General features: G+C 42.2%; 1 protein-coding gene and 1 long non-coding RNA gene across 5 annotated transcripts in view; both read right to left on the reverse strand.

Moving 5' to 3' along the window:
- Nucleotides 1–668: 668 nt before the first annotated feature.
- LOC143438391 (uncharacterized) lies at nucleotides 669–3,837 on the reverse strand. Its single transcript, XR_013107256.1, has 4 exons — nucleotides 3,725–3,837; nucleotides 3,556–3,605; nucleotides 1,805–1,937; nucleotides 669–783 (listed from the first exon to the last, which is right to left on the reverse strand). It is a non-coding gene; the product is annotated as an uncharacterized LOC143438391 (long non-coding RNA).
- Nucleotides 3,838–5,167: 1,330 nt separating this feature from the next.
- Rad54b (RAD54 homolog B) overlaps nucleotides 5,168–25,963 on the reverse strand; it is a 62,439-nt gene continuing 41,643 nt past the window's right edge. For all 4 annotated transcript variants that reach the window (XM_076924177.1, XM_076924176.1, XM_076924175.1 and 1 more), the window contains 10 exons: nucleotides 24,634–24,796; nucleotides 22,116–22,341; nucleotides 20,173–20,380; nucleotides 18,672–18,811; nucleotides 16,426–16,716; nucleotides 12,430–12,605; nucleotides 10,632–10,893; nucleotides 8,758–8,824; nucleotides 8,384–8,584; nucleotides 5,168–5,534 (listed from right to left, as the gene is read on the reverse strand). In XM_076924177.1, coding sequence (XP_076780292.1) covers nucleotides 5,323–5,534; nucleotides 8,384–8,584; nucleotides 8,758–8,824; nucleotides 10,632–10,893; nucleotides 12,430–12,605; nucleotides 16,426–16,716; nucleotides 18,672–18,811; nucleotides 20,173–20,380; nucleotides 22,116–22,341; nucleotides 24,634–24,796 — 1,946 coding nt within the window. In that variant the 3' untranslated portion in view covers nucleotides 5,168–5,322. The remainder of the gene's footprint in view (nucleotides 5,535–8,383; nucleotides 8,585–8,757; nucleotides 8,825–10,631; nucleotides 10,894–12,429; nucleotides 12,606–16,425; nucleotides 16,717–18,671; nucleotides 18,812–20,172; nucleotides 20,381–22,115; nucleotides 22,342–24,633; nucleotides 24,797–25,963) is intronic.

The following is a 25,963-nucleotide window of genomic DNA, read 5'->3' on the forward strand; positions in this document are numbered from 1 at the left end:
CAAAGAGAACATAGGATACCTCAGACACAGCTGCTTAAGGACCGACAATCACAAACCAGGGGAGAGAATCTGGCCCCCAGAAACCACACTTGATACTTAAGGTAATTTGAATAAAAATGGTCCCCATAGGCCCACAGGGAATGGCACTATTAGGTGTGTAGCCTTGTTGGAGTAAGCGTGGCTTTCTTGGGGTTCACTAAGGTCAATAAGGGGTGGGCTTTGAGGTCTCAGAAGCTCTAGCCTGGTCAGTGTGACTGTCACTTCTTGCTGCCTTTGGGTTCAGGTATTGAACTCTCAGCTTCTCTCCAGCACCAAGTCTGCCTGCATGCTGTCATGCTTCCCATCATGATTACAAGAGATAAAACCTCTGAACCTGTAAGCCAGCACCAATTAAATGTTTTCCTTTATAAGAGTTGCTGTGCTGTGGTCATGAAGTCTCTTCACACAACAGAAACCCTAAGACAATTCCTAAAAGAAACTGGCTGTAGCCCTAGACTGGCCTTGCCAAGTCTATCTCTGGACAAAAATACAGAACTGAAGTTCCCTTTGTGCTCTCATTGAGCCCTGAGAAAGTCTTGAGTTGGTCTGGCTCCCCATACCGCCCCCCCACCCCCCAGTGCCACCAACAGAGGACCAAGTGTTCAAATACCTGAGCCTATGGGGAACATTTCTACCCCATGGTCCCCACAGAGTCGTGGCTGTGATATGCGTGTTGGGGACCAGCCATGGTTCCACGTCCTCCATTTTGTCCTTCAGGGTGTCCGGGCACAGCTGCACACTAAGCTGGAAGGATGAAGGGGGGTCCAGAACAGGTGGGGGTCAGCAGGATCTAGGTCCAGCTGGGGATGAGTGCTGGGTGAGGGTGGGGATCTTCTCTGAGGATTTTAGTTTTAGAGCTCTTTTGGACAATACTCAATGAACCAACTCTCTCAGATGATCTTCAGCGAAACAGCTCGTGTGCACTTTATCTGGGGTAAACAAAGGCTATATGTGAACCTTAAAGCGTAGGAAGGAGTATTCAGGATGAATGTGGATCACTGGCTGGAGTTAAAGCACTGTGGACACCTTATTTGTATGGAGAGGCATTCCAGGAATCCCAGGTACTTGCTGGGCAGGTTCTTATCAAGAAAAAGGAAGCCAGGCAGTGATGGCACCACACACTTGGGAGGCAGAGGCAGGCAGATTTCTGAGTTCGAGGCCAACCTGGTCTACAGAGTAAGTTCCAGGACAGCCAGGGCTACACAGAGAAACCCTGTCTCAAAAAACCAAGAAAACAAAAAACAAAAAAGAAAGAAAAAGGAAGCTACACTTGTAAGTTTGCCAAGGAATATGTGACTTCCTCAGGTGGAAGATTGGAGGTAAGGCTCCTCGTATCAAGCAGAGAAAAGGAACTCTTGCTAAGAAAAAGGAGTCCTCCATTTTGCACCAAGCTCAGAGCAGCTATCCAGACATGGCAGACTGCAACCTTAAGCATCAAGATGCAATACATGGCCCCATCATAATATAAAATGCATGTAATCCAAATTCAGAAGTCCCCATAGTCTTTCAGTCTCAACACTGTTTAAAAGTCCAGAGTCTCTTCTGTGACTCAAGGCCATCCCTTAACTGTATGTGCGCATGCATGGGCAGTCAGTTCTTTCCTGCCACCTACAAGTGGGCCTCAGGCTCGTGTAGCAAGTGCCTTGACCTGTGAAACGTCTCACAGTCTCCTCTTGGCCTTTTTAATGGTGTGGGACATGGCTCTGTGCTCAGATATCAGTTTAGTACTTTAAAACTAAATCTATGAGCACAGAAGCCAACCGACCATTAAAGAGGACAGGAAGTACATCCATCGTCATTCAAGTTCTAGGCGGCTGCTGCGTGGCTTGGCTCACAGATGGTCCTGAGATAGAACCAGTCATGAACAAAATGAAGTCTCTGTCTTCAAGGAGCTCAGCCTAGTGGGAAGAGCAAAGCAAGTTGTCAGTTAAGAGAAAAATGTGTTACGTGCCACACAGCAGAGTCAATGACTTGGAGAACAGAAGAGAATGTTTTATAGATGTAACTCCAATGTCAACAGAGGCCTCTCAATATCTAGAAGTGAGTCTAAACCCCCACAGTCCTTGGCCTAGTAAAGTCCAAATGCTTCTGAGTCCCAGAGACCTTAGCATCTCCCTGCTCCACCACCCTGGGCTCCCATATCACTCAGCCTTTTACCCAGGAAACACAGGTTCTCTCATGAAGCTCAGCCTCTTCTTGGACACACGAGACTATATCTTTAGGATAAGAGTTAAGATTGGGCAGAGATAGAATTGTAGCTTAAAAAATACTAGTAAACATTATCTACTAATCTTATCTTCTTAGCTCTGGAAAAAAACAACAACAAAAAAAACCTTATTTTAAAAAGAAAACTCTTGCATCAGATAAACATTTTCAAAAAAGTAGCAAAACACAAAATCAGCATGCAGAGGCTGAGGAATTTACCTTAGTTGGTAGCCTATCTCCATAGCATGTACAAAGCCCCGGGTTCAATTCCTAGCACAATATAAACTCGATTAGTAGTTTATGCCTGTAATTCCAACACTTGAGAGGGCAAAAAATTAGCTATTCAAAGCCATCCTCAGCTACATAGCAAGTAGAGGCCAGGCTGGACATGAGACACTGTCAAAAAAAAAAAAAAAAAAAACAAACAAACAAAAAAAAACTCACAAGCAAAAGCCAGCATCAAGTTCTAGAATAATGAACTCATCAAGAAAGAAATCAAGGGCAGTGTAGTCCCTGAGTGGCCACCACAGGAGCTGTCAAAGCCACAGTGCCTCTTTCCCACTCCAGCCTGCAGCCCATAAGGCACCACCTATAGGGGCTGTCAGAACAGCTGCACCTCCTTTCCCCACCTCAGGAGCTGTTCATGGTGGCAGAACCTCCTCTCCAGCCTCCCAAAGCGGTTTCCCCTCACTCCCGGAGCGAAGGCACTGCAGCCAAAGCCCCCTGCAGCCTGGAAGGTCTTCCCATCCTAACCCAGGAACCTAATGAAGGAAGAGGGGGTGAAAAAAAAACCACAATCCCCGAGTTCCTCAAGCCGAGGAGTTGAAATCCCACCAGTCCTCACTCTGGACATCTCTGCCCTGCAAAGCTCTGCCCTTTGTTCAATTTGCCTCTGTTCCCTCTGGGGGAGCAGACTGCCAACCCTGGGTTCATCCCACCACACCCTGAACCCTCCCAATAAATCTCTTTTATGAGATGTACTACCTGGTGTGACCTTCTCATCGGAAGAAGACAAGAAGCAATGATGAGAAGAGAAGAAGGAGAAGTGGAGTGGGGCTCAGGCTCCTGAGTCCTCAGCTCAGCTGGGGATCCCCTCCCCTGGGAGCTGCAATGCCTCTGCTGAGGAGGCTTCTCAGAGCTGTGTGGTTCCTGGACTTCCAAGTCATAGGACATCTTCCCATCAGAACAGAAACACTTATAGGGGGAGTGTCCCATTTACAAAAGTTTCAAAACAACAAAACTACCCAGCATTAATTTCTAGAATGAAAACTTTAAGGCACCCGAAAAAAATTAATAAATTGAAAAACTTACTGGAAGATGGAAAGACACCAGCATGGGTTGGTAGAATTACCAAAAGCAATCTGCAGATTAAATGCAATCTCATTAAAAGCCCAATAGTGTGCTTCATAGAACTAGGAAAAAGAATCCTAAAATATATGGATAAGCACAAAAGGCCCCAAATAACACAGGCAATCCTTACCACAATATAACATCCACAGTCACAACAACAAAATCATGATACTGGCACAAAACAAATGAACCAGCCAGAAGCCAGAAGCCAGAAGCCCCTCAAGGCACACTAGAGGCCCTTCCTCAGGTCCTCCAGCCACCAGGTTCCACCCACAGAACACTCTTACCTGCCATAACTGCCAGACTCTGGCCCCACCCCACACAGTAAAAAGCCCAAGCTTTGCACTTGAAAACCCACCAATCTCCATTCTGGAAAGCCCCCCACCACTGCCCCTAAGAAATCCTACATAAACTGTTTTCTGCTTAGTTCCCAAACAGAGGCAGCCACCCTCCTCAAAAAACTGGGTTTTTCCCTTCCAATAAATGTGAAGTTTGTTGTGTGTTGTGACTTTGTTGTATTCCTTGGCTCCTGGCTGCCAAGACAGCTCTCAGAGCAGAGCTGGAATCCTCTGCTCAGAGCAGAGCTTGCACTGACGAAGCCTCTCCTAGGAGCAGAGCTGCAACACTTCTGCTGGGGAAACTGCAGGCAGCTGGAGCAGAACTTCTGCAGGGAAACCCTTTCCCTTCAGACTTGCTACACTTACAGTCTCCATTTGTGGAACACCACTGGATCCATCTTTCTCACTCTGCACAAAAATCTATTTAAAATCACGACTGCAACTGTGTAAACTGCTAGAGGGAAGCACAGACCCTGCAAGACACAGGCACAGGCAGGGGTTTTCTTTTTCTTTCTTTCTTTTTTTTTTAAAGATTTATTTTATGTATATGAATAGACTGTGGTTGTCTTCAGACACCCCATAAGAGGGCATCAGATCCCATTACAGATGGTTGTGAGCCACCATGTGGTTACTGAGAATTGAACTCAGGGCCTCTGGAAGAGCAGTCAGTGCTCTTAACCACTGAGCCATCTCTCCAGCCCTTTTTTTTTAAAAAAGGGGTTTTCTTAACAGGAAACAATGTGTGTGCCCACAATATGTCGGAAGCGGCGGCTCCAAGATATAGCTTTCACCAGCTCAACCACCCTCCTATTCCTGCCCTGCTGTCCCTTCTTAAACTCCCACTTGTAAAAGCAACACAGAGACGAAGCCCTGAGCATAGCTCAGGAAACCATCACTAGAGTAAAGACATCCTGTAGGATGAGATCTTTACAACACCTCAGGAGAGTCATATCCAGGATAAAGGACCACAAAAACGAAACAGAAAAAGCCCCAACCCTAAATCATCCTATCAATGAACAGGCTAATGAACTATATAGACAGCTCTCAAAAGAAGAAACAACCAATACACACTGCGGAAAGTGAGAGGCAGCCTTGGCAATCAGGGAATGCAAGTTAAACCGCTGACACAGGACGTGTATCGATCATGGACTCGTGCAGAGCATGAGCAGACACAGGACAGCACATGAGTACTGACAGCACATAGTTTATTTCAACACTTAAGGATATACACAAGAAAGCAAACAACTCAGCTTTTATTATATTTAAATAGGCATATTGTGAAACAAAGTTCACTATCATAATTTAAATAATTTTGTTCATTTTTCAAAATTACATTTAATTCCTATATTAATTTTAAGGGGAACAAAGGAATGTTAGAAGTAGTCCTTCATTAGATTGCAGGAGCTTGGTTGGTTATATTCTGGAAAAAGAACGACACATTTTCTCTTATTCTTTCAAGAAATGGGTCTGGAAGATTTAAATGGTCTCCAGAAAAATGTTTCCATTGCTTCAGCTGTGACATGGACAGAGGTCTCAAGGAGTTAGACTTCTGAGGGCCGAGCTGACACTGTCTAGAGGTGACAGGGCCTTCCAGCGCATCATCTGAAATAAGTTAATAAACAGTAAGACCCTTTGGAGAGCAGATACCCCATACATACAGAGTCATGTGATGTGCCACATCTGATCACCGTAGTTCAGACCAATCAACCATTCATCCCTTTTACAATCGTGATCCAACAGCTTTAAGGTCTAGTAAGAGAGACACACATCAGACAAATGATCTCCCAAAGAAATGTTTACAAGTACACAGTATATTAGGTAAGGACCGTGGAACAGAGCTGGGTGGAGTCACGGGTAAGTGAGCCTAAGGTCTTGTGTGCCTAAGGTCTCTGGTCCAATCTCCAGCAACAATAAATAGACAAGTTCTGTGTTTATTTTTTTCTATGTTGCAAATACAAACATCTGGATCCGAACTCCATCAATCAATTTCCTTAGTTCCTGCAGGGAGCACACCAGCAGACTCTGAACTGGCTCCCTATGACATGAGCCACAAAGACTGCTGCACTCAGGAAGTCAGGTAAGATTTCTGAAAAGATTTGTTTTTATTTTCTAATTAAGTGGTTTGTGTGTCTGCACGCAGGTGTGTGCATGTGAATACAGGCGCCCAAGGAGGCTAGAGCAATCACAACCTCTGCAGCCGGAATTACAGTAACACTAATAAGTTATCTGACAAATGTATACTTGACTGCATGGGAAAGGGTGTATAAATAAAGGTATATAACTAATTACACATGTAGTGTGGTGCATGGGAAAGGGTGTGTAAATAAAGGTATATAACTAATTACACATGTAGTGTGGTGCATGGGAAAGGGTGTGTAAATAAAGGTATATAACTAATTACACATGGTAGTGTGGTGGGTAAATAAATGATTATACATCCATACAATGTACGATGACACAGCTGAGCGGGGCAGGACCTCACTCGGCTCTGCAGATTGCTCTCCCTAAAAACTTGCAGTGATTTATCGTGTCTACATCACACACCTCCAACTACTCTCTCATCCCACTCACTTTGAAATCTACGGCCTCTTTTATAATAACCATTGCTACACACACACACGTAACACGGGCTAAATTTATTAATATTACTTGTGTATATATGCTTAGAACTGAATTTTTTAAAAAGGGTTAAAAACCATTTTAGAAAATAAGTTTGGGGCTGGAGAGATGGCTCAGTGGTTAAGAGCACTGACTGCTCTTCCAGAAGTCCTGAATTCAATTCCCAGCAACCACATGGTGGCTCACAGCCATCTGCAATGGGATCTGATGCCCTTTTCTGTTGTGTCTGAAGAGAGTGACAGTGTACTCACGTACATAAAATAAATAAATACTTTTTAAAAAGTTAAAAGAAAATAAGTTTGAAAATCATTAAGTCATGCTGGGAGGTGATGGAGTATGTCTTTAATCCCAGCAGAGGCAAGAGCATCTCTGAGTTCAAGGCTAGCCTGGGCTACAAAGAGAATTTGAAGCTATCCCAGGCTACCTAACAAGAACATGACTTAAAAAGAAAAATTTTTTTAAAAAAAGGATAAGTTTTACAAAATAAAGCAGAAAAAAAGTACATAGTAAGACCAATGTCCATGAAGAGAAAAATGAAAATATTTATCTAAAGTTTTAAATCTACTCCTAAAGCAGGGTTAAGATTACGACCTATGAGAAGGAGGCTTGCCTGTCTACATATAAATTCCAGACCAGCCAGAGCTACAGAATAAAACCCTGTCTCAAAAACTAAACAAGTAAAATAAAATCTACCCTAAGAAATAGAAATATATCAATATAACTGAAATATAATTATGATTATGCATAATCATATCTATTAATTCTAGTATGTGCAACATAAATTTTAGAATATGTAAATTTATATAAACTAGATTATATGTTACATAAAACACTAGCTTTGGGCTGGGCTTGTAGCTCAGCGCGCAGAGTACTCAGTCAGCATGTTCAGAGCTCTAGATTCAATCTCTAAAACCACAAAAAAAATTGTATAACATATGAATATGTGTACATGATTTAATGTGTTTATCTGTATATGTGTGTACATCAATTTAATATGTTTGAACATGTTTCGTTTTTGAGAATTTCATATATAAGTAGTGCTTACACCATAAGCACACCTCAAACTCCTTCCTCCCTTTAAGAAGTTAAAAAAGAATAACTTAAATATCAATAAATAACTTAAAAATATTTTTTATCTTCTAAAGACTTATTTTATAATTTCTGTGTTTGCACTTTATGTATCATGTATACAAAACACATGCCTAGTCTGTTACACAGTGCTAGGATCCAATGTCCAGTCCTCATGACCATGCAGCAAATACTCTTAACTGCCAAGTCACCTCTCCAGCCCCCAACAACATCATCTACCAAGTGACCCTCCATCCCTGGACACGGTTTCCTCACTTCCTGCTCTCACCTAGTCCCCCTGCGAATAGGGTCTAACTGTAAGGACAGATATTCTCAGGCTTACTTAACACTCATGGTCCAACTACTGAGAGGCACAGGTGATCATTCTAAGCACCTCAAAGTCTTGCCCCATTATGAATAAATCTTACATGATTTAGACAAACAATATGTATTTCTAATAAGTATAAGATTTTTATGAAATTTCAATAAAACTTTAAAACATCTTTCTTACTCTGAAGCCATTCTATCAGGCTTTGAGAGATTTGCCGACATAGTGAATTTTTTCACAATGATTCAGAAATAAAAAACTAAACTGAGCTTAAGGTCCTACTGAATACATTCTCAAGTGAATACCTGGTACTTGCCCTACAACCCAGGGGATGAAGAAAACTAGTACATGCAAATGGCAGACATTTTAACTACTCTTTAAATATTTCAGACACAAGTAATGTATACTGAGGTAATGAAATCAACATACAACTCACCGGTGTGATCTTCTCCCCCTGTGCACTCACAGTCAAGCAGGTCATGGGTAACACACTGTGAATTTTCGTGTAATGTGAACAAGTTTTTAAGCTCTTCCACTGAAAACTGGATGTGTTCAGATGATCTGGTTAGGTCTACGACGGCCCCAGAAAGGCCCTGCTTACTGATCTGCCTTTGATATATCTTTTCCTCTATTGTCCCTGGGAAGAAAACATCCATTAGATTTCCTTCTTGTGTCTATTATTTGGGTCTGATAAAACATGTTTGTTACTTATTATCTGATAAAAGAATACATTCCAGATATTGAAACACAAACTAACAACAACAAAAAAAAATTAAGGAGATAAATTTTTGTGAGGTGGAGGTTTTTTACCTGTAGTCAGGAGTCTGTAAATATGCACAGGATGTTTCTGACCATCTCTCCATACTCTAGACATAGCCTAGACAAAAGAAGAGTTCTGAATACAGTAGAAGCCGATGGCCCTTGCCACATAAGCGATCCACGGGAATATACTTTACTATGGGGAATTCTGCATTTCACTAATAGTCAAAAAACAAGCAGAGTGCAGCAAGATGCCCGGAGGTAAGAACACCAGCCTGATAATCTGGTGTGAGCTAGAACCTACACTGTCTTAAGACAGTCGGCTCCTACAAGGTGTCCTCTGACCTCCACAGACATACCATGGCATGACTGGCATACACATGCCCTCTTTACATCCTTACCCTGGGTTCAGAGAGGGAGACTGGGCACTCATAGAGCCATGTGAAGTAGCCGCAGAAGGGCCATGCAACAGTGAGATGGGTATCTTAATGAAACATGAAAGCAAATTTGGACAGCCAAGATACAAAGAACCAAGCAGTCTGGGCATGCAAGGTCCCAGAAGCTAATAGTTCACCCTTGAAAATTCCTTAAGGTATCTGCAATCACTTTAGGCTCTCAGAGAGGATTAACTGGGATACTGTGTGTAGCAGGCTATTTCGGCAAAGGGTTGGCATTTATACCTTGCCCACTATCCCAGAATGGCTGCCTCCAATGCCCTTAATCCATGAAGCCTGTTACTGCATTCTTCTCTTATTGACCATGTGTACTGTCTTTTATCCCGACCTTATCAAAAGGGAAAACCTTACCAGGCACAGAACAACACCAGAATGCTTGGCCATCAACATCTACCATACAAAGTACCCACTGATTAAAGCTTACAAAAGAAAATCCACTAACTTGTGAAATAAACATTTCAAAGAGTGCCACTCCCAAGACCAACAAATCAGAGGCCACTTACAGAACCATGAAATGCCCGTTTTCTCTCTGCCCCTGGGCAGTCTAGATCTTGAGGTCAGGATTATTCCCTTTCCCTACTCCTCTCCTACTGAAACTAGGTCTGCATGCACACTCAGCTCAGTCGTATGTCTACCACCATCCTCATCTCCCTCATGCTGACCACCACACCCAGCTCATGTGGTGACCTCTGGAGGGGAAGACGATCGGATCGAAGGACTCCTCAGGCTGTGGTGGAGGCACTAACGCTACAGAACCAACTCCCAGCAGAAGCTCTGGACACCAAACCTTGGGTGAAGTGCCTTGGCTGGGAATGCCCCTGTGGTTACTGTCCCTCATCGGTGCTGAGAATTAAATACTGTTCATACAGCTCTGTGGGGAGAGATGGATAGAGTTTCTGCCTGATCCCTCCTGAACTCTGCCTTACACATTAGCTGATTTTAGTATCCTTGTAAAATAGTAACTGAGTATAGCTGCTTTCCTCAGTTCTCTGAGGCCTGGTAAACCACAAAACTTCACGGCTGTCTCAGGATCCCATAATGAAATACCAACTGAGGTAGAAATCTATCTGTTAAAACCTCATACATAAAAGTAGTCTGTACACTGAAAAAATCCTGGTCTTCTCCACAAAGTTTCCTAAAGAAGTTAATGTTGTAGCCTTACTGCAGCCTCCACAAATCCATCATAGCATCCATAATGTCCTCCCCAGACTCACCAACACCCTGCAAGTTAGCTGTACAGTGTGACCTGAAGCGTGGGTTTGAGTTCTCATGCTGGAAGGAGAACACATCCCCACCTCTCCACATAGAGAAAACACAGGCTACTAATACTAACACCACATGAGGTGGGTGGGAAGCAGTACAGTGCCAGATACAAGACCAGGGCCACCTCCTAACAACTATCAGCACAGCTTCAGCACAGCTGTGTTTCTGGGCACTCAGAATGTCGACTTAATTCGTAAAAATTCCTACCTGGATGTCAGTAGCTGGGTTCCAATCGATATCATAGAGAATTAAGTGAGATCCTCCAATAAGATTAAGTCCCACACCACCAGCTTTTGAACTTAATAAAAAAACAAAATCAGTAGAGTATGTACTATTGAAACTATCAACAATTTGCTGCCTTTGAGAGACTGGTGTCTGGCCATCAAGTCTTGCACAAGCATATCCGTGACGCTTGCAAACTTCTTCTAAGATATTCAAGGTTTGTCTGTAGTTGGATACCAAAATCACTCTGTCAAACAAAAACAAAACGTCATTACATATGTTTTAAAGCAGGATCCTGGATTGTTTTTCTAGTTGAAGGACAACAGTAACACTGCTATTACAGAAGCAGCAGCAGCACCACAGGGACTCCTCCCTTTTCCTTTAAAGTCCTTATCTAAACTTCCAGTCTTTAGATGCTAGAACAAAGAAGGAAGACCAAAGTGTGGGTGCTTCAGTCCTTCTTAGAAGGAGTAACAAAATACTCATGGGAACAAATATGGAGACAAAGTGTGGGACAGAAACTGAAGGAGGGGCCGTCAGGAGACCATTCCACCTGGGTATCTATCCCATGTGCAATCACCAAAGACAGATGTTGATGTGAATGTCAGGAAGTGCATGCTGACAGGAGCCTGATATAGCTGTCTCCTTAGAGGTCTGCCAGAGTCTGACATATTTAGAGGCAGATGCTCACACCTAACCACTGAACCGATCTAACTCCAATGAAGGAGTTAGAAAGAAGACTGAAAGAGCTGAAAGGGTTTGCAGCCCCATGGAGAGAGCAACAATATCAACCAACCAGAGCTCCCAGGGTCTAAACCACCAGCCTGGGAGCACACAGGGAGGGACCCATGGCTCCAGCTGTATATGTAGGGGAGGATGGCCTTGTCGGGCATAGGTGGGAGAAGAAGTTCTTGGTCCCATGAAAGCTGGATGCCCCAGTGTGGGGGAATTTGAGGGCGGGGAGGTGGGAGTGGGTAGGTGGGGGCACATCCTCATAGAAGCAGGAGGAGGGATGGGATAAGGGGGTTTCTGGGTGGTGGGGAATGGGGAAAGGGGATAACATCTCAAATGTAAATAAAATATCCATTTAAAAAAAGATGCTAGAACAAACACCTTGCATCCTTCGTCTCTGATGTTACCCTAAAAGGAGCAGAATAAATAAAATGCAAAAAAAAAAAAAAAAAACAATAACTCAAACTCTATCACATAAAGAAGGAAATGTTTATATGCAAAAGTAAAAGGAGAAAAGTAAGGCAGGGCTGGCCTTAAAAGAGCAGTGGGAAAGGAAATCAACACAGAGCGGGTTCCAGCAGAAATCAACACAGGGTGTTCACACCTCATAGTCTTTTCATTTTTAATCGTGTGCATGTATGTGTACATGCATGTGAGTACAGGTCCCCCAGGGGCCAGAAGAGGTGTCAGATCCCCTGTAGGTAGTTACAGGCAGCTGCTAGCTACCCGGTGTGGGTTCGAGGAACCAAACTTGGGTTCTCTGGAAGAGCAGTATGCACTCTTAACCACCGAGCAATCTTGCTACCCCAAATACCTTAAAATCTCACTAAGGCTCCATAGAAGCAAAGAATGTAGAATATCAGTACACAGAAGCCCAGGTCTCACCTTCATGTGACTTAGGTGACTTGCAAAAATAGGTTCTATGGAGAAAGTAAACAAAAGACCCTAAGTCCAGGGAGGACTGAAGAGGCAGAATGCAGTGACAGACAGTAACATAGGAGGCAGGATGCAGTGACAGACAGTAACATGAATGGCTGGATGGCGGGCTCACTTTTCAGTGGGACGGAGTTCACGGATCACTGCCAGGAGCTTCCCTAACACCTGCAGTTTTCCTGACTCATTCTCAGAGAACTGCAGAGGGTTGTAGCCAGCAGGGAACACCGTCAGCAAGCCTTGGCATAGATTCCTTTCTTCATTTTCTTCACAACTTGAGCTAAATTCTTTACCCTGTTCAAATGTGAGTTAATACTCGTTCACGTTACTGTTTTATTAAGTAAGGAGCAAAACTTACAGGGTAGTCCAAGCCAACCGTGAAGTAAATCTTTGTAGGTCACAATTACCATTTTGAAGCAGTACCATGCTCCTGCACAGTTCCTGGGCCTTTCTAAAGCCCTGGCATCCTCAATACTCTCACTCCCTGACACTCTCATCAATACACACACACAGACACACACACAGACACACACACATACTCTCTCTCTCTCTCTCTCTCTCTCTCTCTCTCTCTCTCCCCCTCCCCCCCCCCCCCGCATCCCTATCAATACTCTCTCCTCCTCCTCCTCTTCCTTCTTCTTCTTCTTCTTCTTCTTCTTTTCTCTCTCTCTCTCTCTCTCTCTCTCTCTCTCTCTCTCTCTCTCTCTCTCTCTCTCCTGGCATCCCTAACAATACTCCTTCTCCCTGGCATCTCCATCAATACCCTGATTACTTCCTGGCATCCTCATCAATACTCTTACTCTCTTACTTTCTCTTTCTCTCTCTCTCTCTCTCTCTCTCTCTCTCTCTCTCTCTCTCTCTCTCTCTCTCTTCCCCCTCACATTCCTATCAATACTCCCTCCACCACCACCTCCTCCTCCTCCTCCTCCTCCTCCTCCTCCTCCTCCTCCTCCTCCTCCTTCTTCTTCTCTCTCTCTCTCTCTCTCTCTCTCTCTCTCTCTCTCTCTCTCTCTCTCTCTGGCATCCCCACCAATACTCTCTCTCCTTTTCCCTTTCTCTTCTCCTACTACTTTTTCTCATGATTTGTAGGTGGCTTACAACATCTCCCAAATGACAAACTGAAACAAGACAACAGTGCCCTGAGTCATAAGTCATATCAGTTTCTTCATAAGAAGTAATGATGTCATCAATAGGCCAACAGAGAAATTTATATTATAACACAGTTGGCTTATATAACTAGAATTTGTGGTGGGGAATATGATGGAGGCTGAACCCAGGGCTCCTATTTTAACTCCAATTACTTTTATTCCAAAGTGATTATAGGTACCTCTGAAATTCTTTCCTAAAAATGCCTAGTTGACATAGAAATACATAAGATAACAACCCCTGCTCAGGTTAAATGGTCAGGACTGGCGCTCTCTCTACTCTTCCTAGTTTACCAGAATTCTCTTTTCTTCTGGAACTTTGTTAATCTACACCCCTGCCTGCTTGAAAGGCTTCTTCCTTTTCTGTTGTTATCTCAGTTCTATGAAGAACCAAGGGCCTGATGCAAATTTCACCTGCTTATTCAGAGCCCTCTCTTCCTTCAGAGTCTGACCCTAGAGACCAGGCTGGCCTCATATGAAGTATAAACTGGCCTTGAACTCAGAGATCACCTGTCTCCGATTCTTGAGTGCTAACATTAAAGGCATAAGCCAACACGATTGGCCAGGTAGTTTGTTGTTGTTGTTGTTGTTAATGCACACTATATTCACCTTTGACCTTATTTAAGTGAGTAGTTAACTACATTTTCAACTCCCCTTATAATCCTTTTTTAGTAGTGCTAGACAAATCTTTCTGGGTAGATATTTAATTGTAATTTGGCTTTCAACAAGGAAAAAAATACTTAGGTAAAGTCACTTGATTAAATATTTGTAGAACTCAAAGAGTTTATATCGGGTTAGATCTATATAATACACCTATAATTTGAAGAAGTCTTGACACAAGGTTTAAACTAAATATTTAAATATGCTATAAAGAACTAACTATTTGGGGTAGAAGCACATTCGCATATACCACACACACATACACCACATACATATCAAACACATATACACACGGGGGGGGGAGGGCATATGGAAAAACATTCTAAATTAAGTGATATATTCTGAGCCATCATTATTTCTTCCTTTTAAGGAAGAATTTTTGGCTTTTCCTGGGCTTTTTTTTTTTTTTTTTAACCATTTTTACCATTGTATATACAATCTGTTTCTTTAAAAGTTGCTTAATAAATTGTTATAACTCAGCTTTCTGCAGTTACACAAAGCTCACTTGTATAATGAACTAAGTAACCAGGATCCGCTGTAGGACAAACCTGGAGAATTCTGTTACAACACTCTATTTTTTAAGTATATAATTAATGATCTCATACATAAGTTAGCACCCACAGTTTTTGTTTTGGGAAGGTTATTTGTGAGGACGTATTTTGATTTTACTGTTTAAATAATTGAATATAAGCTTTCCATGGTGAAGTGGAAATATCATTAATGGTTATTGTGCAATTTCTTTAACTAGACATGGACGAGCTACTAAATTCTTCCCATAATTTCTTGTTAAACCATCACAACAATGCCATCATGAAGTAATTGTTAGCTCTGGATTCCAGATGAGACAACCAACACTTACAGATACAGCTTAATACAAAATTTGCCAAAAGTTAAAGAACTCAAGCTGGGACTTGTGGTGCACACCTATAATCCTCGCTGCTGGGAGGCAAAGGCAAGTAGAATCGGAACCCAGGGTCATGCTCGGCTACACACGGGAGTGACAGGCCCAATGTAAAAACTGATGCCATCCCTAATCTCAAAAATTCTCACCATGCTGCAAACTGCCTTATGACCATTAAATATGCACAGTTGACTCAACTACATCATCATTCAAATTCACACCTATAGAAGGAATATAATTTGGGAAATGGTCGAGAAAAAGACTATACATAAATATCTCTGAGTCCCTGTTTTCTTTCTTTTGGGTTTTTGTTGTTGTTGTTGTTATGTGTTTGTCTGTTTTTTCCCTCTCTTTCCTGAGTTTCTCTGTGTAGCCCAGGCTGTCTTGGAACTCATTCTATAGATCAGGCTGGCCCAGAATTCAGAGTTTTGCCTGCCTCTGCCTCCCGAGTGTTGAGATTAAAGCCATGTACCACAAAACTAGGGTGGAAGCTAAGCACAGTGGGAGGTGCTTCTTGTCCTGGCTATTCTGAAGGCTGAAGCAGGGGATTCATTAAAGAGCCCAGGAATAGAATACTAGCCTGGGCAGTAGAGCAAGACCCCTCTCTTAATAAAAATACGAATGACAGTAATAGTACTTATTCCAGATAGTTGCATAAAGAATAAATAAAACCAGAAAAGGACTTTGTTTTTGGTATACAGAGAATATTTAATAACTATTAGCTAGTACTATTAATAATACCAAAATGTGGTTTTGCTGGTTGGAGACTGTATAATCAGTTTATTTTTATTTTTGTTTCTGTTCTGCAACAGAATCTTACTCTGTAGCCCAGGGCGACCTCAAGGTCAAAGCAATTCTCCCTCAGGCTCCCACAGGCGAGTATTACAGGTGTGAGCACCACACCAATTGTTTATTTATTTATTTATTTATTTATTTATTTATTTATTTTATTTTTTTTTTTTTTTTTTGGTTTTTCGAGACAGGGTTTCTGGGTTTCTCTGTATAGCCCTGGCTGTCCTGGAACTCACTCTGTAGACCAGGCTGGCCTCGAACTCAGAAATCCACCTGCCTCTGCCTCCCAAATGCTGGGATTAAAGGTGCGCGCCACCACCGCCCGGCTGTTTATTTTCTTTTTGTGGATTTTCTGAATTTTCCAAATTTTCTTCAACAATCATGTATTACTTTTATAAAAAGAAAAATAGATTACTTTACTGCTAAGTTCTGTGTTTTCTAACATCACAAAAAACAAATGAGTATACTAACATAAACTAGGAAGGGAGAGGCCATGGCCAAGGCTGGAGAGATTCTACGACAGAACCACATAGGAGGGCTGCCTCACAAATCCCACTCGGGGGCCCACACAATCTAGCTTCGGGGCTCCCAAGCCACACAGCCCTCACTCACTCACCTTCACAGAGCTGAACAAGAGGCAAGGGTGATTGCACAGCTTCTTTAGGGCTCCGATGCAGATGAGGTGAGCGCTATTTTCCAGTAGTCCTTGCAGACAGAACCTGACAGACTGAGAACTGAGGAGCTTTCGGTAAAGTTCAATCTGCAATGCTCCTGGTCGGCAAAAGACTACATTCTCTACCTTAGGGGGGAGATATTTATTGATGACTTCCTGAGTTCTTCTAAGGATGAAACGTCCAGTGAGGCGTGTGAGCTCAGCTGCTCTTCTCTCCCCTAACTCCCTTTCTTCCTATAGAAAAAAGAGCAGACTTAAAAAGTGGCTATGTACAAAAATACCGTAATTATGATTAAAATGGACATTAAATATTATAGAATTATAAAGCATCATTAATTATTTCTATCAGATTTTAGGGGGAGGAAGGGGTGGCTTTTGAGACAAAGTCCCACTACAATAGCTCAGGCTAACCTGACACTCACCACATTGCACAGCCTGCTCATGAATTCAATCTTCCTGCCTCTACCTCCAGAACAGAGAGATTACAACATATACAACTACCGAGCCGTATTAGACATTTCTCAACAGAAGAAACAAAATACAAGTGTGGGATAGGGAACCCAACCATGGTATTTGGGAGTCTAACTCAATAGTACTGCATGTGCAGGGCCCTGGGTTCAATTCCTACCACTGGAGAAAACCAAAGCAAACCTCCATCACATTTTAAAATATATAGTTTCTACTAATTCTTCAAGACTTTCACATAAGCATACAATGTATCTTTATCATAGTCTCCCCCTACTCATCCCACTAACTCCTCCCAGATGAACCCCAATTCCCCACCTCCCAATTTCTTGTAGATAAAAAAAAAAAAAAAAAAAAAAAAAAAAAAAAAAAAAAAAAAAAAAAAAACCACTGTGGTGGTTTGAATAAGAACTCAAGCTCCTATAAGCTCAAATATTTAAATGCTTAGTTACCAGGAAGTAGCACTATTTGAGAATATTAGAAGGATAGGAGGTATTGTCCTGTTGGAGAAGTTATCTACCTCTTCCCCCTCCTTCCCCCCCCCACCCATACCAGTGGATCAGGATATAGCTCTCAACTACTTTCTCCAGCACCATGCCTGCCATGCCTGCCACCATACTCCCTGACAATAACAGACTAAATCTCTGAAACTGTAAGCAGGCCTCCAATTAAATGTTTTCTAAGACTTGGTTGGCCATGGTGTTTCTACATACCTCTTCACAGCAGTAATAAAGTGGCTTAAGTCAGCCACCAGCTCCAATTTGTACTAGCCACGTACTCATAGGTGTGGGCCATTTGCTAAAACATAGTGGACCGGCCAGGTGCCATAGCCTTAGAGAAGACTAATTATCCCTCTCCCAAAAGCCACCAACTGTCATTAGCTCCTTGGCTAGGGGTAGAAGTTCATGGGTCCCTCAATAATGGACAGTTGACTGGCTTGATCTTGAACAGAAACCAAGGCTGCTGTGAGTTGTGAGTCCCTTCAGACAACAGTCCTTTTATGTCCAGAAGATACTGATTTGCTCTGATCCTCCCTAGCCTCTGGATCTCTCTTCTACAATAGTTGTTTGTTTATTTGTCTGTTTGGTGTGTCAGGGTGGGATGCATGAGATAGGACCTTACTATGCAGCTCTGGCTATCCTGGAAGTCACTATGTAGACCAGGCTGCTGGCCTGAAACTTATACTTGCCTTTGCTTGGTGTCTGCTACCCCTGCCCACTGTGAGATGTGTGTGTGGTGTGTGTGTGTGTGTGTGTGTATGTATGTATGTATATGGTATGTGTGTGTGTGTGTGTATGTTAAATACAGTCATACTTTGCAGCCCAACCTCCCCTAGAATTGCAGCAATCCTGCCTCAACCTCTAGGATGCTTTTTAACAATCAATGTTTTCCTTACAATTTTAGTTGTGTAATCTTTAGTGAATGATGTATCTTTATAGAATGGTGTATCTTAGATTTAATAAAATACAGTGTATAAATGAATATCAAAATTATAATTCTTCCAGACATCCTGCTCTTTAAAAAAGAACCATTAGGGCTGGTGAGATGGCTCAGTGGTTAAGAGCACTGACTGCTCTTCCAGAGGTCATGAGTTCAAATCCCAGCAACCACATGGTGGCTCACAACCATCCATAATGAGATCTGATGCCCTCATATGGGTGTCTGAAGACAGCTACAGTGTACTTACAAAAAAAAAAAAAAAAAACCATTAAAGTAAGTTATACCTCAGAAGAAGAAGGCTCTCTTGACACAATGATGGGTTCTTCATATATTTTCCTATAAGACGACAGAGACCCTAATATTCCTGGATTAACAAAATCAACTAATGCAAAAAACTCTTGCAAATCATTCTGAACTGGGGTACCTAAGGAGAGAAAACAGTGATGAAATGCTGAATTTGTCTTTTGACAAAGCAGGGATGGAGGACAGCGGCAACATCTCCATGAAGCAAGTTACCAACAGAACATTCCTTCTAAATGAAATTTCAGAATCAACTTTCTACTGATGAGATCAAACTTAATTTGGAATACAAGGGTCGTAGTAAGCCTCTTACTGAGGCTGTGCATCATCTGCCTACTCTTGGGAAGTGCTATCAGCTATCTGACTCCGTGAGTGCAGCTCTTTCCAAAGCCTATCTTTTACACCCGCCTCAGTTGCCCTCCTCTCTAGAGTTAATCCTTTCTGTTTTATAGCTGCAATGCTGGCCTCACCCTAAACAGGGAGAAGAAATAATCACATATTAAAGCCAAATTCAGTCATTTTCCCATTGTTTCTCTAGTCTAACAACTCTCAAGATCCAAGGTTGATCGTGAAGTTACAAGAATCCACTCAGCTCCTCAAATAGCCAAAGACATGAAAATCACCTAGATTCTACTTCCCATTTCTCCAATTTCCTGTTTCCTTTAAACACAGAATTTTCTAAGTACTAAATACCAGCTTCTCTACAATCCAATTTTTATGTTATTATTACATAAACACATTGATTGGTTATCGGCTAAACATTGGGCATAGAAGTATATATGATATTTGATGCCAATTCTTTTCATCTTTTTCATCATCTTTAATTGATTAAATTTTTTTAAAAAGTAAAAAGAACTAGGCCCAGAGAGATGGCTCAGCAGGGAAAAGGGTTATGGTCAAGCCTCACAGCCTGAGTTCCACCGTGGGACCCACATGGTGGAAGGACAGAACAGATCTTATAAGTTGTCCTCTGACCTCCAAAGCATGTGCATACCCATACATATACACACAAAACAGAAATAGGTAATTAAAAAATTTTTTTAAAATAAGGCTGGGTATGCAAGAGAGAAATGTCTACCACATGACTGAACTAGATTTACACAGATCAAGTCCTCTGGCCTCACAACAACATCAGAACATGATGCCATTACAGCTCTACTTCACAGAACTTAGGAAATCGAGGAACCAAGAAGTTACTTTCCCAAGTTTCGAGTTTCACCAGCTGACTGAGAAACCAAGCACACCCGGTCCAGCCTCATCAACCTCATGCCTTACTATGATACCATTAAATTTATCCCTCAGAAGGCAGAAACAGGGCTGCAGAAAAGTGCACAGGGATTTGAAGATTCATAATCAATCAACACAGGTTTATTCATATGAATTCCCCCAACATCACCAGTTTTTTTATGTCAAGCATCAGATTACAAACTGTAAAGGTTCATTAAGCAAAAGTTCCATTCCATCTTCCCCAGAGTGACTACTAACCAGTGAGAATTACTCTCTTCTCACAAGAGAGGCTAGAAAGGGCTGCCGTTGTCTTGATACTACTGTTCTTCAAACGGTGCCCCTCATCACAGATCAGAAGGCCAAATGTTATGGTCTTAATTTGATCTAGGGAACGAAGTAACATTTCATAACTGATGATAAGGACAGAATGAAATGTAGAATTGATAAACTCCTCGACTTTATGGTCCTAAAGAGAGAAAAACAATATTTAATAAACCATAAACAGAAACTATATAATCAAATCTAAACAGCATATTTTGCCTACCAGTAACCAAATATCAGAATCCATTAACCCTTCCTGTCTCAGTCCTGTTGGGCTGCATTAAGAAGGCTTGAACAACAGCCATGACTTCTCACTGGGATGGGAAGCCTAAGACTGGCCATCAATGAAGACCAACCCAGCCGTGAACTCAGGCATGCTCATTTTGTTCTTTTCCTTCCTTCTGAGCTCCCTTGGGTTTCTCTCCTCTAAAACTGCATTAGATCCCAGGAACAAGGGGCCTGAGTGATGAATACTTTAGGTCAAAGGACAAAATTACACCCCCACACCCAGCAACAGAACCTCCTTAGAATCATCAAAGCCCCATGGAGCTGACCCTAACATAATGGTCTCAGGCAATACCAATCAGACCACAGCCAGACCAGTAAGATCTAGACTGTTAGCATACAGTCTTCTCCTGGTTTCACTGGGAAGCATGGCTCTCATAGTGGAAAGGGGAGATCTGATCTCTCCTCCTTTAGCACCAGCATACTAATGTCACCATCGGGCGTCATCCTTATTGTCTAACCCTAACCACCTTCCAATGCCCTATCTCCTAAAGCATTACAAGAGCCTGAGTGACTTCCAATATTTGGACTTGAATACGCCATCTCCTAAAGCATTATAAGATCCTGAGTGACTTCGGATGGCTGACTTCTAATATTTGGACTTGAAAATGGTACAAAAAGATAGCCATAAAGCCATTCTGTTTTCTCAGTATTCAGTAAAACAAAATATTCAACATTCTATTATAAAATAGATTTTTGTAAGGTGACTATACACAATGTTAGCACCCAGTCTCTGCTGAGGCCCCTGCTCCCAGACATTAACTGTGAACAGCCTTGCCATGTCATCTCAGCCAGGAAGTGTCGTCTGCTGGTCTATAACAAAGGGGTACCCATATTGTTCCTGAGCCACTCCATGCCTCCTGCCCATTCACCTCCTTATCCTCAAAATTACAGAGACTCCCTCTTCTGCCTCTTGGACTTTGATTCTCTTCAGAGACACTGCCATTTGGCCTTTCTGTACTGGGGACTGAACTCTCTTCAGAGTCACGCTGTTGCCTGTCTCTCTAAGTCATTAATGACATTTCTAATTAACTCCTTAGTCCGCAGTAATCCAACTCAGGGTCCTCTTGAATCACCTGCCCACACACAAAACCTGAGTTTTTCAAGGTACAAGCTAATGTACCTGTTTTTAAGCATATTTAAGGTAAATTAGGCTAAACTATAATGTATAAAATATTACATGAATGCATAACACACGTATGTATGTATGTATGTATGTATGTATGTGTGTAATGGGCTACGGTCTCATTATATAGCTGAAGTTGGCCTCAAATTCTGGATCCTCCTGTCCAAACCTTCAAAATTCTGGGATTACAGACATGTGCCCAGCTGTGTTTCTAACTCACAATAGCACATTATCACACCACAAGAAAATGAATACTTGCACACTGAGAGTCAGCACCTGAACATATGACTCTGAGGAACTAAAGATAACCATCCTATAACAACTCAAAATCAAAATGTAGGTCAAAACTCCATTTCTATCCAAGGGGCTTGTAGAATTCCATACACTCAAAAAGCTAAGAACTATACTTAAGTTAAAAGGATAGATATTTTAAGAATGTTTAAGATGTAAACCTTTAAAAATCCCTTACCTGATCAACAGTGAATATCTTGATCCTTTCACTTCCCAGCCATTTTTGAAATTCTTTTCTCCAATTCTTCACCAAGCTTCCAGGGGTAACAATAAGTGTCTTCTTTATTACTGGCTTGCCTCCATAGGGTCCCTGACACTGTAGGGTCCAGATGAGCGAAATACACTGCAATGTTTTTCCTAAACCCATTTCATCAGCAAGAATAGCACCACATTTGCCAATTGTTCTGTTAGAAATAATTATAGTTTACTGAAACACAAAGGGAAAATATTTCATGCCCCGACATCACCAAGAACAGGAAACTGGTAACAATGACCCTGCAGACTAGTTAAATGTTTCATTTAGCTGATAACAACCTATCAATTTTGAGTCTTTAACAATTATAACCATTATGTATTGCGAACTAGTTATCAAAACATGAATCTGAAGTTAAGGACCTGAATATAAAACCTTTATTAACTGTCATCTATACGTAGTTGAATACTAGAGATGAATTACAGTTTTGTATCTATAGTGAGATAATTTAACTATAGCTATGTTTCTCATCACTAACATTTGAACACTTATTAATCAATTTCACTATATCAAAAACAATTCAAAATACACTGAAACTTTAGTCAGCAAGACCTGAGCTGAAATTGTTTAAAATAAAACATATTCTACAATCAAAATTTATCACTCTCAGACAGACAATGGAGTCCTCAACCAAAATAGCTTAAAAAATGTCTGATGCCCTACAATAATACAACTTAAAATGAAGTCATTAAGAATACGTTCAAAATCACACACTTTATACTGCTTGATATTTTTAAGCTCTTGATAGCTACATGATATTTAAAAGTTAGAATGTCCGATGAAATTAGGGATATTACCAAAAACATAAATATAGTTTGTTAGCTTAATTGTATTTCTCTATTAGAAATAAGAACTAATAAGCAGAGTTTGGGAAGATGGTTTCATCAGTGGCACAAATAAAAACCTAAATTCAATCTCAAACCCCACATAAAGAGCCAGGCATGGTGGGACACACTTGTAATCCCCATGCAGTAGAGACAGGGACAGGCAGATTCCCAGGGCTCACTGGCCAGCCAGTCTGCCAAATCAGCAAGTTTGGGTCACTAAGAGGCCATAACTCCAAAACAACAACAAAAAACAAAAAACAAACAAACAAACAAACAAAAAACAGATAGAAACGACACATAAAATTGACTTCTAGAGTCCATGTGCTAGGTGCACGCGCACACACACAGGAACACACACGAAGATGATGAACAAACTCATCAAGAGTTAGTTATATCCTCCTGAAAAGCTTCAAGTGTCACTTCCAGTCGGCTCTGTACTAAAGAACGTCCTCACGGTAAACAAAGTCCAAAGGGAAGTAAGATGCACCCATGCAACTTAACACTCCTTCCCGAGTTCTCTTCAGCTTCCTCCATCACCCATGCAACTTAACATTCCTTCCCAAGTTCTCTTCAGCTTCCTCCATCACCCATGCAACTTAACACTCCTTCCCGAGTTCTCTTCAGCTTCCTCCATCACCCATGCAACTTAACATTCCTTCCCAAGTTCTCTTCAGCTTCCTCCATCACCCATGCAACTTAACACTCCTTCCCGAGTTCTCTTCAGCTTCCTCCATCACCCATGCAACTTAACACTCCTTCCCGAGTTCTCTTCAGCTTCCTCCATCACCCATGCAACTTAACACTCCTTCCCGAGTTCTCTTCAGCTTCCTCCATCACCCATGCAACTTAACACTCCTTCCCGAGTTCTCTTCAGCTTCCTCCGTCATCAGCATGACTTCAGACTGCCAATGATCCTGTGAGCCTCACGCCAAAAAATGGTATTTTCCAAAAACACACTTTTGTAGCCATGCGTCTTTGTGAATAGAGAAGCATAAGCTGACATGGGTAAGTCTGGAGCTAGATCTTTTGTTGCAGCCTATAAAATGTGAAAGTGAGGGCCAGATGAAAAGACTTGGTGAGGTCAGGAAAGTATGTGCAAAGCCCTGAGATCAATGCACAGCATGAAAGTGTGTGTGTGTGTGTGTGTGTGTGTGTGTGTGTGTGTACATGAGGTATCTCTTAGAAGCCACATGGTTTAGAGAACAGGGCCTTCAACTAAGAGCTGCTGATCCCTACACTGCGTCTAACACCGGCTCTTACTACCCACATAACTGGGAAAGTCAACCTCTTTACTTCCTCTTTAAATTCTTAGCATTGTCCATAAAATAAACCTGGTATTTCCCTACCTAGCTTAAAGTTTTGTGAGGAACAAGTGAAATACGATTGATAAAAAGACTAAATTAAATGGGTAATGTAGGCCAGAGCTACTTAAGGTCCTTGCTCATGGTCTACTTCTCACCAAGACACAGGGCACAGGACACAAGGCACAGGGCTTCCACCAAGGACCGCTGTGGAATGCACACACTTAGCACCAACTGACATTTATGGTGCAGACCTGAAGTTCATTCTATCAGATTCTTCTCAAAAAAGCTAATTGTGACCATTTATTTTCCTACCTCATTCCCATCACACACTCATAGAGGAAGATGATTCCGTCTTTCTGATGTGGTCTGAGGTGACGTACAAGATGAGGGTCTATCACCACATCCACAATAGGAAAGCTGTTCCTATTAAACACCCGCTGGTGACTCTTGTCTGGTTGTGGCATAACCAGGGCATCTGAAAGATAAGGTAAAAGTATAACAACACCAGAACTGCTCGCCGTTGTTTATGGTGAACTCTGTGTGTGTGTGTGTGTGTGTGTGTGTGTGTGTGTGTGTGTGTGTACACTAGAAATGAACACACACCTGTAATCCTAGCACTCTAGAGGCAGAAGGAAAAAAGGAAGTTCAAGGCCAAAGGGGGAGAAAAGGAAGGAACAGGAGAGCAGGGTGGGGATGGGAGAGGCAGGAAAGAAGGGAAGAAAGTTACAAACTCTGTGCTCTTTAGTCCTCCAGACGCTGAAATTCACTTCTGTCTAAGAAGGCATCAGTAAGCACAGCATTCCACTGTTAGAACAGACAGCCACTCCCACTGGAGGCACGGTTAGAATCTTGACAAGATGCACTTGCCAGTGTTCAGATTCTCATTCTGTGAAGACTCCCCAAGCTCAGCATAAAGGCTGCCTTTATTTTAAAGCCCGTACAAACGGATGGTGACCACCATTTCTATAAGCTTAGTCAGAACTGAGAAGGGCAAATTTCCCACTGACTTAACCATCATTATTTGCTGAAGGTTAACTATTACATTCGCGAATGCCAAATTCATAAGCTTTTACAAAGCAGCATGAATTAACTGTGGTCAATCCGCAGCGGCAGACCAGCGGCGGGGGCGGGGTCCTGATAGATACGAGAAAGTCCGGTTCCAAAGCTTTATTGTTCAGGGCGAATGTGGATGGGTCTGGATGTGCGCCCCCACCCCCACCCCCCACCCCCTCTCCAAGCCAGGGGAAGCTGGCTTAAACAGGGAGGGGAAAAGAAAAGGAACTGGGAAGGAATAACTTAATTGAGCTACGCCCCCTGGCCTTTAGATAACTCGTGAATATGGAAATCTCGAGGCGGAGGCCTGTAGCCACGCCCTCTACCTGTAGCCGTAGATGGTGACATAAAACCTCTCTGGGAGGAGCTCCTGAGCCAAATGTGTCAGCAAGGCTCAGATAAATGAAAGATGTGGACTCCTCTGCATGGAGGAGTCTGGAATCCGGGGTTGTGGGGAGATACATGCTGTCCCTCACAGGCCATGTCTCTCACAGGCCATGGTCCTGTTGGGTCTCCAGCTATCTCAAACCCAGTGCTCTACTGGGGAGACCAAACCATCTCTTCACGGCCCCACAAATAAACCATCAAA

Source organism: Arvicanthis niloticus, chromosome 25 (assembly GCF_011762505.2).
Source record: "Arvicanthis niloticus isolate mArvNil1 chromosome 25, mArvNil1.pat.X, whole genome shotgun sequence".
NCBI lineage: Eukaryota > Metazoa > Chordata > Mammalia > Rodentia > Muridae > Arvicanthis > Arvicanthis niloticus.